At 41.9% G+C, this 15,476-nt stretch overlaps 1 protein-coding gene across 1 annotated transcript in view; it reads left to right on the top strand.

The window, feature by feature from the left end:
- The window catches only part of LOC126177652 (chorion peroxidase-like), a 262,598-nt gene that overhangs the window by 191,551 nt on the left and 55,571 nt on the right, over positions 1-15,476 (top strand). Inside the window, exons 5-7 of the mRNA XM_049924471.1 lie at positions 6,193-6,384; positions 9,173-9,369; positions 13,639-13,812. Of these exons, the coding sequence (XP_049780428.1) occupies positions 6,193-6,384; positions 9,173-9,369; positions 13,639-13,812 (563 nt within the window). The remainder of the gene's footprint in view (positions 1-6,192; positions 6,385-9,172; positions 9,370-13,638; positions 13,813-15,476) is intronic.

Genomic DNA, 15,476 nt, shown 5'->3' with positions numbered 1-15,476 from the left:
TCCTGTGTTTCGATATCAAGCAGCATGACAACGTTTCAGAACAAATGAATACTTACCTAAGGGCAATGCTGACACTTACAAAAACACCCCCGGCGGTGAGATTAGGTCCGCAGCTCGTGGTCGTGCGGTAGCGTTCTCGGGTTCGATTCCCGGCGGGGTCAGGGATTTTCTCTGCCTCGTGATGACTGGGTGTTGTGTGCTGTCCTTAGGTTAGTTAGGTTTAAGTAGTTCTAGGGGACTGATGCCCATAGATGTTAAGTCCCATAATGCTCAGAGCCATTTGAACCATTTTTTTGGTGAGATTAGAATCATAATCAGTGGTTGCTGTAAATCGATAAGCTTTCTTCCAGACACATAAAGCATTGGCCTACTTGGTAGGGCGGGAGCAGAATTCGCTCCAGCGTCACAAGTGCAGACTCAGTTCCAAGAAATAGGTTTCAGTGTGGAGACCACATTCTGTAAGTATGGAGAACAGCTGACCACAGAGCACATACTGTAATGTAATCAATCGTTTGTCATATCGGAAGAATATTGGGACATAAAAAAATAACACATAATATCTGCTATCAATAAAATAAACGCAGCATTACACTAAAGGCTTCTTCGACAAGAGCTTGGCCACATGACGTGATCTGGGTGCGACAGGCAGCTTGCGATGGGCATTTTGTAATTAATGCAACACATTTTCTTTCTCGGCCAATTTCAGTTGAAAACATGTTGTGGGGCATCGTGGAATGTTCCTATTTCGGCCTCTATAGTTTCATGAAGTTCCGATATGTGGCGGCGCTATACACAGCCTTCAAAATGGCGTCTGTATTGGAGGTTCGTTCCAAGCAGAAAGTTGTCATTGAGGTTCTATTGGCGGAAAACCAGAGCATCGTAGATATTTCATAGGCGCAAAAAAAGGGTCTACGGAGAACAGCAGTGAACAACAGCACGGTGAGCCGTTAGGCGAAGCGTCTGTCATCATCGCAACAACGATCTTCGGCATGCCAGCCGCCGCACACAGCTGTAACTCCTCCCACTTGAGAGGACCTTACAAAACTTCATTGTACTGTTCCATCCTCATCCGCCACAGCGCCTGAATCTAAAAAATGTTCAAATGTGTGTGAAGTCTTATGAGACTTAACTACTAAGGTCATCAGTCCCTAAGCTTACACACTACTTAACCTTATCCACACGCCCATGCCCGAGGGAGGACTCGAACCTCCGCCGGAACCAGCGGCACAGTCCATGACTGCAGCGCCTAAGACCACTCGGTTAATCCCGCGCGGCGCGCCTGAGTCTCCAACTCTTTGGCCCAATGAAGGATGCACTCCGCGGGATGCACTACGTGGATGATGGTGAGGTTATTGATGCACCGAGACGTTGACTCCGACGTCGACCAGTAAAGTGGTCTATGCAGGTATACAGGGACTCCTAATAAGATGGCGTAAGGCCGTCGCATTGAATGGAGATTGTATTAAAAGTAAGATTTTGTAGCCAAAAGAGTGGTGAATAATATGGTATATAGAAATCCTGTAAAAAAACCGACGTGATTTTAGAAAAAGATGTGCTACATTACTTATTTAACGCCTCTCGGGCCGGCCTCTGTGGCTGAGCGGCTCTAGGCGCTTCAGTCTGGAAACGCGCAACCGCTACGGTCGCAGGTTCGAATCCTGCCTCGGGCATGGATGTGTGTGATGTCCTTAGGTTAGTTAGGTTTAAGTAATTCTAAGTTCTAGAGGACTGATGACCTCAGATGTTAAGTTCCATAGTGCTCAGAGCCATTTGAACCTTTTTAACGCCTCGCGTACTGTGGCTGCCGCACCTCGACTACATGAAGTGGCCAAGTTTTTGCCGTAAAAACATTTAGTTTAATACTATGTTTATTTTACTGATAGCAGATTTTATATGTTGTACCTTTATTCAAAAATGTTTCCGACGCGACAAATAAATGATTGATGGAGGTGTCAACGTAGACTAGTTGGAACAGTGCCCAGTCGGCTGCCAGCTGTAAGAGCTGGCAACCTGCCCCATACAACCGGCCTTTCTGTCCCGTTATTGTATCTGGGCTGATCTGATCGCCAGACAGGACAATGGCACGGGGGAGCCATTCATTGACACTTGTGGCCCGCTTTCTGCCTCCTGCGCCGGCCCTCCACACGAGACCCATCGCACCACGAGCGTCTTTTGTCAAACGCTTTGTGCGCTTTTCTGTGTGGGAACTGTACATGGGTGGAGTGAATAAGAGATGAGAGCGATCTCGGAGAAAGTAGGTCCACGCCGAAAGCTGTGATTTGACACCCAGATAATCCAGTGTATCTTCACCACTTGCAAGTCACCGCACTCTTTCCAACAAGTAATCCGCTTTCGCTGTTCCCTTTCTGAACTCCTTCAATAGTTAATAAAACGAAATTAGTAGTATTTTATGGAGTAGTTTAAAATCTTGGATATACTGACTCATCTTTAGCTTTTTAAGAAAACTCAGAACTTTTCAGGATATTTCCTTTCAGTATGTGAGAAATCAAAGCAATTGCTCCTACAATAGTTCAGTTTGCCACTGCAGTCTAACTATATGCGTTTGACCTCACAATGGTTGCAGTTATTGCTTGCCTTGCAGAATGTTGCCAGATCACGAGTGCTTTTTTCGGACGCCTTATCATTGATCATAACAGAACATTCCAAATCACTGTTGCCCTCTGCGTTAGGTGCATTACCATACTTCGCTCCACTCTTATAAAGAAAGTTGTGTTCATTGGTTGTTTCATGTATAACGATTTCTGATATTATTAATTCACTTATTCAGTTGTTTAGTGTGGCCAGATTAAGATCTTCGGTATTTCTTACGTTGAATTCAGCATGTCACAGTTTGCAGTGTAGATATACACATTTTAAGTCAAACTCAAACAAATTTAATGAGGTTGTAAAGTGATTTAAAGTAAAAATAATGATCTTACACGTATTGTAATAACGTCAATACAACCAAAATTACAATGGGAAGGAGAAAAAATAAACAGAAAAAAAGGAAGAACTAACTAAACAGTCTCAAAGATTTTGGGTGGCGTTATTGAGACTGCAGATTACTATGTATGTGGACTCAGTGGGGAGGAATGGGACAGCTACTATAATGTCAAAAAATATACCATTAATTTATATTTAAGCGAGTTAAGTTTGTGGTTTATCTCTTGTTATCAAGTAGGCCCGAAATCGAGAGCTTGTAAGAAATAAATATTTGCGACAGAAACTTTTGGCCTGAAGGAGGACAGAAAGTACTTTAAGTTGTTCAATGTTGATGATGCACAATGTCATTTTCGATTAGAGGTACTGGACAGTGAGGTACGTCGGTAATGTGTCCCACACACGAATTAAGGATGGGGTATTCAGATCTTGTTGGAGGACGACGCAATACACGATGATGAGCAACACTTGCTTCTGCTGATGTCTCTGTTAAAATGCTTTCTTGTATTTGTAATATATGAAGTGATACATATTCCTTATGGTACAAGCATACGACAATTTTCACACTGATTTGAATGCAAGTCAAGATTAAAATATTTACTCTGATTGACAAACTGAAAGACATTCCTGTATTACATATAATGACCTGAGAGTTGATGGAATTCAGCTTAAAATAGATTTTGAGGAAACAATTTCCGCCATGTAACAACAAAATATGTTTATTTTGCCGACTGGTTTCGATACATTGTTGTTTCATAGGCTCTTATTCCGCTTTTGATGGTTGTCTATGGTACATTAACTCTGCGTTTGTGCACTAGTTGTACAGCTCTAAATCAAATGTGTAACTTGTATATATCATTATCTCTGCGGGATTTTCAGTATTGTTTACTTTCTCCTTTTTTGACACAGTTATTATAATGTTCGTCTGTCTCGTTCTTGCTTGCATTAACACTGAAGAAATAATCCTTCGAAACAGACCTGTAAAATAAACATATTTAACAACTGAATGGTGGCTTTTGTTCCCTTATACCAATCATAAACAGTTAAGAGATCCTCACTAATGGTTTTATAGCAACCGTTACACTTTTCCGATCTAGCACTCAGATATAATTGAAGATAATTCGTGTAGCCAATGTTAATTGAAAGTGTGAGAATATGTGGGTAAACTAAACATTACTGAAATAATATGGTCGTCATACAGACAAAACGATCTCGACCCTTCCTGTCATATTTAAAAAGCGTGACAGACTGCGGCTCGAGCGTGTTTCACTTGTTGCTAGTAACTTTCGACCAATCAGCCATCTGTGCGTTGCTAGGGTCTTTTGTCCCACGGGCGCACTTGCAGGTAGGTGCGAAGTTTGAGGAAAAATGGAGAGAGGTACTAGCACATTAACGCAGTTAGTATGCCAATGAGACGTGCTCAGACGGCCTGTAGGAAAGTGGGACCCGAGAAAGTAGATCGAGATTCCATTCACTGTCTAGAACGAAAGTATAATTTATTGAGGTATTAAATTTTCTTAATATAGATACTTTACTGATTCGCTCACTATTTACGCTGAGAAAAAGTACAGTACTGGCCATTAAAATTGCTACACCACGAAGATGATGTGCTACAGACGCGATATTTAACCGACAGGAAGAAGATGCTGTTATATGCAAATGATTAGCTTTTCAGAGCATTCACACAAGGCTGGCGCCGGTAGCGACACCTACAACGTGCTGACATCAGGAAAGTTTCCAACCGATTTCTCATACAGGAACAGCAGTTGACCGGCGTTGCATGGTGAAACGTTGTGATGCCTCGTGCAAGGAGGAGAAATGCGTACCATCACGTTTCCGATTTTGATAAAGGTCGGATTGTAGCCTAACGCGATTGCCGTTTATCGTATCGCGACATCGCTGCTCGCGTTGGTCGACATCCAATGACTGTTAGCAGAATATGGAATCGGTGGGATCAGGAGGGTAATACGGAATGCCGTACTGGATCCCAACGGCCTCGTATCACTAGCAGGCGAGATGATAGGCATCTTATCCGCATGGCTGTAACGGATCGTGCAGCCACGTCTCGATCCCTGAGTCAACAGATGGGGACGTTTGCAAGACAAAAACCACCTGCACGAACAGTTTGACGAAGTTTGCAGCAGCATGGACTACCAGCTCGGAGACCATGGCTGCGGTTACCCTTGACGCTGCATCACAGACAGGAGCGCTTGCGATGGTGTGCTCGACGACGAACCTGGGTGCACGAATGACAAAATCGTGTTGAAGCTGCATGGGCAGCTGTACCTGAGCACGCCATCCAAGCTCTGTTTGACTCAATGCCCAGGCGTATCAAGGCCGTTATTACGGGTACTGATTTCTCAGGATCTATGCACCCAAATTGCGTGAAAATGTAATCACATGTCAGTTCTAGTATAATATATTTGTCCAATGAATACCCATTTATCATCTGCAGTTCTTCTTGGTGTAGCAATTCTAATGACCAGTAGTGTAGTAACATTCTCACCACTCGTTATGAAGTGGTAAATAACAATGATTTTTCAGTGTCATTTGCATTGCATAGTGAAACTTATTAAATGTGTTAACAATAAAGCAGAACAGTGCTTTTCTAGGCATGCGAGGGATATACCCCTCCATTCACGCAATGTTTCTAAGTATAACAATTTGCGTATATTTCCGATGAGATATCAGAATTCTTCCTTTCTCCCTCTTCTCCAAACGAGCATGCTCATTCTGGGATCATGTCAATCTCTTCTTGGGTCCAGAAGCCGACTGACCTAGATTTTACCGTTCTCTACGCTTGTCTATTACTCTGAAGACCAGCAACCTGTCTTTAAGCATTGTACTTCCTTGTATTGTGGCATAAAACAGAATAAAAGAAGAACAAGTTGCAGGAGAAGACACAGGGAAAATATGCTTCAGCGCTTCACGAAGGGACCACATCAGGACTGCATTACTGTTCTTCAACCAGCTGAAAATTTTGTCATTACTTACGAGATAAGAAGAACATTACGATCACCATTCTAGCATAGGAATGAACACTACTAAGTCAGGCGTCGAATACTTCGAGTAAGAAAGAGGATACACTTATCTACTCTTGTGCATATGAACCGGAGTGACTTCTTCACAGGAAATACTGAGATTTCTTTAAGATTTGCCTGCCTGTACTATATTTTTGTTGTGTTTGCCTTCAAAAACCTCACCAACTTTAGAATCTGAGCTCATCGTGACGATCTGTTTCTTACATTCTAGATATGGACTGAGTTACGAAGAGATCGAGAAGGGTTTACCTCTGATCGACACTTCTAAGACGCTGATCCGTGAAGTGTGTCCTGCTTTCCTGTCCAACGTGGAATGCAGACCCGGCAAGTACCGTCGCTATGACGGTCTCTGTACCAACCTGCAGCACCCTACCTGGGGCGCCATCATGACGCCCTTCTCTAGGTAAGTTCGCAGGCATCTGCTGTATCGATACGTGCTCAAGAAATGTACACAGGCATCTAACGACTGTGCTGACTGCTCCGTGATAGTAGAAATATCAGCTGATTAACACATTCACTGCCAATTGTTTTCAAAGCGAAGGACATTAATACATCGTTATTTTAATTAATATCGTCTTTTGGAAGTAACTATAAGAAAGAAATTCCCTCTGTTTAGTTTTCCTATGCGGGGATGCGGGAAGGATTGAGACATAAAAGGTTTTTCTGAAGACAACTGCGCAAAAACTGCGTGACATACAGAAAACAAACGTACATCAGTGGACAGAGCATCTTCCAAAGTTTTTGACTTACATTACAGTTGCTCATTATGGTCACCGTCTATGGCGAGGCGAACGTCGAATGGTGCGTGGAATTTATTGACACGAATTGTCAGAGAAGGCGCGACCGCAGATCATTGTGAATAGCAGTTCATTGGGTTGCCTCTCTGCAGGCCCGAAGTAATCCAATGCGACAATACGGAGCGGATAATTTGTCTACTTGTTGTGAGACGCCTGCACATCAGTGCAACTACGTCACGGCGCATATTACGAATTGGAACTTGGAGAGGTACTCTGTTCAATGATATGTCATTTTTCGGTATGTCTCGTAATTTTCGCGTGGTCGCCTTATGAACCTGTCTTGGGGAGCGTACGTCACCTCGCTTGTTAAAGGGAGAGTAAAGAAAGTGGTGCAGTCATTCAGCAATACCCCATAATCAGGAACTTAAAATACTCAAACTGATGTTGATGTTACATAATAACAATTTTCCCTTCCTTTATAGAATCCAAGATGAAGTCCATACAGTCGACTAAAAACAATAATGTAACGAGTATGGCATTCTGGTTCCCCGTAGTTTCTATATTTGTCAAAAACTAACCCGATCCAGTTTATCACTTTTAAATGCATTTTGTGTAATTTCGTCTCAAAAATCTTAGAACTCCTTCAATTTTCATGTGTTCCAAATCTATTTACGTACCCACCTAACTACCAACGCATACCCTTTACGACCTCATTGTTCCCACTTTTTCACTACATGGAACACCTTCACCTCCCCCTGCCTGCATGGTCTCCCTACTGTACTCGCCAGATGTCCCGTTTGCCTTCCAAAGTCAGCTTTTAGTTATTACCTCCGCCTGATCTAGACGACAGTATATTAACATATAATCCACTTCTATAAACAAAAATTCCACCTTGCCCTTCTATGTCCTTGTCCCCTGAGTTCTTACCAACACTGTATTGCTCTCATTTCATTTTTCTTCAGAACCCTAAAAATTTAACGGTTCCAACCCTGAGTTCCTCCTTCAATACACAGTACCTGCTGTCCCTTCTGCTACGATAAAACGACTACAGGCCACCACCTAAATATCAGAGCACCATTTCAATTTTTACTATACCACTGCTTCTACAGAAATGGACGACTGACAGCCTGTCAGCTCCAATCATACGGATTATTACTATGCACTTAGTTCACTAACAAATATGTATTTAGTTGTAAGTAATAACCTATGTTACATGATTATACCTCTGACAATTGAAACTTGAGCAGCACGAAGGCAACACGCAACAAATGTCAAATTAATATGAAGTCTACTATGTGCTTCGATATGAAAATGATTACCGTTTCAGCGCAACAGCTCAAAGCAGACAGGAGCAACGCTGATATACACACTGTATATCAGGATAGATTATTCAGAATGTTGCTTTTTTGTGAGAAGGCAGTATTCTGATTCATCTAAGAAGGGGAAAAGTTTGCCGACTCCTGTTGGAACTCGATAGCAGCAGGAAGCCTATTGAGGCAGGTGATTAGCGTTCCGCAATACTGCTACTCGCCTTGGTCAGAAGCGGTGACAATCCTGATAATGTGGAATCGAGAGGTTCAGGAAGGCTACACTCAACACTCTGAAGTTTCTCAGAGTCCCTGTACGTCTAGCGCTCGAGGGAACAGACATTTTGTTCGCTTCGCCATGTCTGATCTCGTCACGCAGGATCACTTTGAGTTAAGAAATGGATTTGTTTACAGCGAAACAAGCATCCATACGGATCATACAGGCGTTGCACATGCTGTGAAGGAATGGGGTGCCTCTGGTTTGCATTGCCATTACATAACTGATGTGCCTTACCCTACCTTTGAGGTCTCTGTGATTTTATCTTTCAACAAGATAACAAAAGACCGCATGTTTCCCATGGTGTTCTGCCCTACCGCGGTACAGAGAGTATTCGACTGCTGACATGACCGATACGTTCTTCAGAGCTTTGATCCACTGAAAACATCTGGTCATGAGTTCCGGGAGTCTCACACGCCACCAGCAATCACTGTTTATGAACTGCGTAATAGAGTTGAAGCAACACGGAATAATGTACCCTTATCTGTCACCAGCGTTTAGTGCGAATCGATGCCCTGCCGGCTTAATGCCGTTGTACTAAATTTCCCGCCCTGTAGACCCACAAATCATCTACAAATTTAATCATTTGTTCTTCCTGCTGTCCTGTATTACCCACAAGTAAAATTTCGTTATTTATCATTCTTCTTGGTGATTGTAATTTTAGTGACCAGTAGTGTATTTAACAAACTCTTTGAATCACTGTGAATATTAGACGTTTTTCTGTATTCAAACGCAAACACCTTTGCCAACTTAAATATTTTTGCCAGCTGTTCGTCCACGCCTACCTCACGAGCCAGAGAGTGAAACAATAACAAAACCCACTAAGGCATGTGATGAAGATGTGTGACGGAACTCGTACGGCCTTCACAGGTTGGTGGGCCCGCTGTACGCTGACGGCATGACGGCGCCCCGCATCAGTGTGTCGGGCAACCAGCTGCCGCTGCCGCGGATCGTGTCCCGGACGATGCACCCCGACGAGGGCTACCACGACCACGCGGGCACTGTCATGGTCATCGCCTGGGGGCAGTTCATGGACCACGACTACACACTCACCGCCACGCCGCTTGGTAAGTGCAAGCCTCATGTAAATATACCCTTTCGAATCAGTTGATTTACAGACTCTTTGATGTCTTGTTCGAAAAGTACAGCCACAACAAGTCATTGTTCACTGCAAGTTCAACTGTGATGCAGTAGAATGCTACAAAACTAGTCTCCATATGCAGCGACCAGAGTGCACGAGAATCTGGTGACATTAACTCCAGAAGAAGGGCTTCCAATCTTGGAGATATCGTCAGTATTTGACTAGAATTTGGAGGAGCGAAAGAGGAATACTGTTCTCGAGTATCAGCTCGGTCTTAAGTGCCCATCGTTAAGTCCTACATCTCTACTACGTCTCTCTTGGAGTGAGGCCTAATTGCAAAGGGTTTTATTGGTCTGCTCACAGTAGTCCATCTCCGCGTGATGTGATAATGTCTAAATTGCATGTATTGAGTGTAGAAGAGTGAATGGATATGTGTACAGTGTGGTGCAATGTACTGTGTTGTGTTGTGTGGTGATTAGAGAATGAGAATGTGAGATCCAGCACTGGCACATAGACTACTCTCCTTGAATAGCAGTAAAGAAGTCGCCCAGTTTAAAGTCCCCACCTGATGGAGCAACATCATCGAAAGTATCATATACTCTCATCCCGGCGAGGTCTGGAATTTAATTCAGCAGATCGGTGTAACGACTGGTGTTCAGAAACTTTACGTTACCACCCATCCTTTCCTTGCCAGCCAAATACTGTTGAACATTTGCTCCAGTACCAGGATTTGAAGCGGATACATCTGAATAGAGCACCACCGCACAGGTGTGCGTTAATGACCTATGCTAAGGACTTGGACGTTAAGGAAATGGGACCCTGTTGTAGGGAAGCAGCCTATTCACGCCATATAGAATTCATATGCTTTCCACTGTGTGCCAGCCTAGTCCGCTCTAACTAGCTATGACGTCACGAATGTCGCGCCATACCTTAAAAGTAAAATAAATAATCTGAAAAGTTAATAGCATGTCAGGAATGATGCTAAAATGATAATATGTTAAGTTTCAGTTTAGTAATTTTAACAGTTTCCGAAATTAGGACTTTTACGTAAAAATCATCGGCGCAACAGGAAGGAGCTAGAAACTTCAAAATTTATATTCGGATTCCTTTTTCATTGAAATTTAATGGAAACAGCATGCTGGAACTCACAAAGTAAAATTTTGGTTGAAATTCATGATTTTCTGTTTTTGTGTCCTAAGAGTACGGAAGCAAGACAGATTAAGTAAGTGGTTAGGGAAAGCTAGGATGTTTAGATTTAGGTAGAAGGGAGATACGCTATAATAACAATGATGTGAGAAGTTTCAAAAAGGTATCTATAAAACTATAGCTGTAGCCTCTCTCCAAAGGGCAAGTTCAGAGCTCATCTATTGCGTGAAGTACAACTAAAATAATTCTCTCGCCAAAAGTATTTAACCCATCCACATTAGAATTTTATTATAGATACTTACCTGTGTGCTGATAGCACAATTAAATTACGAGCTTCATTGACCTTCAACGAATGAAGCAATTAATTATTTAGTAACTTGAAGTGGTGTTTTGTTAGCCCAGCGGCTAGCAACGAAGGCAATATATATATATATATATATAGTAAGGCCCCAGTTCTCTTCTAGGTTCATATAAGCGCGCACTCCATGTCGGAAGCCGCGTCGCGTTTGTGCAGTTGCCAGGAACAGCCTTGGATGCCGTATTATGTTACTCGGTATGCACGTACCAACAATGCGTTCGCTTTTGGGTAAGGTGTTAATTGTGGAACGACTCCAGTGATTTATTCTCAGATTGCGTATGTTGTATTTTCACGTGTCGCCGCAGGACTGACTTTCTACCATTACTAGCGTGGCGTTTGATGAGTATTAACATCAAGTTTTGGCGAGCATTCACTTTGAACATTTACATCGATAACGGTTATTGAACAGTTTCGTTATCTAGGGATAATAGGATCCGCGCAGTAGGCTCTGAGCAGCTCTGCTAGTACAATAGCTGATATGGGTAATCATTCGTCTGGAATTTTACGCTTTATCGTTTACAGAATATAGTGAAAATTGTTATAGTAAACTGCATTTCTATGAATCCCAGACATCATCCTTAATCCTCAGAGTAATGAACTTCAATAATCAATAACTTTTATTCTCCATCAGAGTGGACACAGTGAACTCTTATTACAGGCATCACGTTTTTGCTAATCACTTTCTGGTTGCCAACATTGTAGATAGAGAGCTTGTGTTGAAACGGCAACAAATAATATATATATAAAAATTAATTTTCCACCTCCCACCCACACTGCCACTGATGATCCCCCATCGGATGGAGCCTTTAAGCGAGAAGTAAGCTGCGCTTTAGCACACGGTTTTACGCTATCTATTCGTATCATTTCATATTCGTCCATTACAACACATACACATCACGTCACATAAGTCGTAATCACATTTATCCAAAGCTCTATCATGTAACTTAGTAACAATCCATTATAGTACATTCGTTACCTGTATCATTTTATCTTATTTTACTCACAAAATTCTCGATCTTCATTCCAAATTTTTATAAACATTGTGTAAAATGTTTCAAAAAAATTGGGTTTTCGAATGTGAGAAGGCTCAGAATTTTCATGTGTACGGAAAACCTCCGAGTACGCACCCAAACTTTAAAAATTCAATGAAGAACTCAAAATTAATTGCATAAAACGCGCTGAATTGACAAGAGTTTGCTGCAGTGATTGTACTGAACTGTTTAAAATTAATTTATCATGCCTATAGCTAGTCGTTGAGATTATTAGGATGGGACATTTACGGTACCTATCTATCTGCTTATTTTGGCGCGCTCTGTATAATTAAATTTCGTCCCTAGACCTGCGGAATAGACGGCGATCCTTAAACCGTCAGCTGAATTCAGGGTGTCCATGCAATAAAATGAAAAACAGTAATTATGCTACCGGTGGTTAACAATATTGTCGATGTAGACATCAAATAGACTTGTAGGGTCCGACCGATAGGGTCACGAGCACAGGCGAGGCGATGCAGTCGATGTCGTGCTGTTAACAAATGCATTCGCGTCGGTCACCTGCTGCCATAGGGTAGTAACACCAAATTTGGCCACAATGTTCTAACATACACGTTCGCCACAGGTCCCACATTCATTTCTACCATTATTACATACAGTGTTGCTTTTCTGTTAGCACTGACAAATCTACGCAAACGACGGTACTTCAGTCATTAAGTGAAGGTCGTCCGCCACTGCGTTGTCCGTGATGAGAGGTAATGCCTGAAATCTCTCATTCTTGGCACTGTTTTGACACTGTGCATCTCGGAAAATTGAATTCCTTCACGATTTTCGAAAAAGGAATGTATCATGCTTGTAAGTTCAACTACCACCTCACATTCAAAGTATGTTAATTCCCGTCGTGTGCCCATAATCACGTCAGAAACCTTTTCACATGAATCACCGGAGTATAAATGACTGTTCCACCAATGTACGGACATTCCCACCGTGTGTACCCTATATTACCGCCATCTATATATGTACGTATCGTTATCCCATTACTTTTGTCACCTCCATGGAGACAGCTTGTGAAGATGAAAGTTGTTCGAAGCCCATGATCTATTGCACTTTGCTGCAAAAGAAGTTTCGCAAGGAACCACCCACCCCTGTACCATTATTGACGCAACACGGAAGTCAGTTACAATTGCAGTAAGCACAGGAATACTGTCACTAGATCATGTAACAACGGGAAGAAGATACCTGGACAGACGAATCAAAATTCTTTTCAGATTATCTTGACTGCAAACTCAATGGGAACTTGCGTATCATTCATCATTGCTGTCTTCCGGCTGAAAAAATTGTTTTCTTGGAAGCTGCCTACGCTTCAAGGTTACATCGGCTTGCCGATCGTGACAATATTTCTAGGGGATTCCTGGCCCTACCATTCGCTAAGTGTGAACATCACTGAACTTGCCTTGGTGTGTAATTGAAAGTCTTCTCACTAATCAACCTTTTACATTCTAATGTAACTGAGTGACGCTCCTCATACACGCATAAGCAAATTTGGTGTGGCCTAACTCTGACCATTTGTAGAATACATTAAATTAAAAATTAAAATTTTTTGCGCATCGAAATGAAATAATATCATGTCGGTTGGCTTATTGAGGCTGTAATGTTCTTACCTTAATTCTTTACCCATCGCATAGCAAAACAACAAAAGGGAAATAAGTAGTGAAGGCAAACATAGTATTTAGTGACACGTGATTCTGCTGTGCTGTTGCAGACCCTCTGAACCGTAACGAACCGGAGGAGTGCTGCAAGCGCCCGCCGCACCTGAAGAATCCCTACTGCCTGGACATCCTGATCCCAGAGGACGACTACTTCTACAGCCTGTTCAACGTCCGTTGTCAGGACTTCGTCAGGGGCTTCCCGGCACCAAGGCCTGGTTGCAGACTCGGTAAGTGGCTTCCCAAAAAAACTATACTGCTCTGATATCGTCAGATTAGTTGAGTATCGCGTCTGTAAGCAGAACTTAAAGTGAAGCTATTGGAGAACTGGATTGGGGTGCACTCAGCCTCGTGATTCCTGTTGAGGAGCTACCTGACTCAGAGGTAGCGGCTCCAAGATCGGATCGTCGACAACGGCCGGGACTGCGGTGTGCTGACCCCATGCCCCTCCATACCGCATACAATGATGATTAATGAGGATGACTCGGCGGTCGGTCGACTACCGCGTGGTCTTCAGTGCCTGGTCGTGGGGTTTCCTTTTTTGTTGGTGATTTAATTTCTTTTACCTAGTGTTCGTCGACGAACTTTTCGGTTGATTAAAACTACCTGACATACGAGAATCCAAAGCCGGAAATTTTTAGGTATTTTCAAAACAGCGCACACTTACCTGCAGAATGAAAATTCACTCTGGAAACAATCCCATAGGCCGTTCCTAAGCTAATTTCTCGCAATAGCCTTTCTTCCAGAAATGCTATTTCTGCTAGGCATGCAGAATTTGGAACATAGGAGAGAGGTCCTCACGGTTTATCAGCTGTGAGGACACGTGAGTGGAACCTGGATTTTCTTTTTCTTTTTTACTTAGTTAATCTGACTTGATTAGGACTATCAGGCTCTCTCGTGCACTGGAGCAGGTTTTCACACAGACAGTACCTTTTCTACATCATAATTACCTAAGAAATTACAATTTTAATATGACAAATAATATTAAAATAATTTGAGTGTCATAAGTGACAGTTTGAGTAAATAATGGTGACTATGAACTAATTAAATTTATACTGGCAGTACTAGTACTATTATTACCACTGCTGCTGCTGCCACTAATAGTGATAATGATAATACTAATAACAGTAATAACAATAGCAATAATAGTGGCAGATATAGAAAGAATGTATTCTTGTGTAAAAAAAAGTTTTATGATATAGAGAGTTATGGGGAAAGGAAATTTTAGGAGACTGTAGCAGCTAACAATACCGTGAAATGAGGAAGATGTGTTTGGGAAGAACGACGTACAAAGGTAACGAGTGAGTACAGGGAAGATGGAAATCATTATTTTAACTTCAGTAGATATGTCAGTAACTTAAAGTTGAACTAAATAAGCCCTAGGTCACAATTTTTAGTCTTTTTGACAGGATTTCAACAATTCTAAGAGTGTCTTCATCAGAATTTAAATATTTAAAGTGGGCTATAACATAATTACAAATTTATGGGAAAAAAATTTTATATAAAATTTTAAAGAGAATACATGAAAGGCGACCCACTGTGGGCTGCTCATACGTGTTGATAAATGTGCTTTACCCCGTTCTTGCTTGTTATTTACTTTATACGTGACATGTAAGTACTGTCTCTTTCTTGTACTGTTAGTTAGTACTTAAATTTTTATATAAAAATTTTCTTTTCCCATAAATTTGTAATTATGTTATAGACCACTTTAAATATTTAAATTCTGATGAAGACACTCTTAGAAGTGTTGAAACCTAGACAAAAAGTCTAAAAATTGTGACCGAAGGCTTATTTAGTTCAACTTTAATTTATAAACGGTCACTGAACCAAGCAGCCATGTTTATAACTCTATGTCATTAACTGCCTTCTGAAGCTGATGATGTTATTCAGTTCT

This window comes from Schistocerca cancellata, chromosome 1 (assembly GCF_023864275.1).
Source record: "Schistocerca cancellata isolate TAMUIC-IGC-003103 chromosome 1, iqSchCanc2.1, whole genome shotgun sequence".
Classification (NCBI taxonomy): Eukaryota; Metazoa; Arthropoda; class Insecta; order Orthoptera; family Acrididae; genus Schistocerca; species Schistocerca cancellata.
The sequence above is the reverse complement of the archived record's forward strand: the minus strand, read 5'-3'. Positions and strand labels throughout refer to the sequence as shown.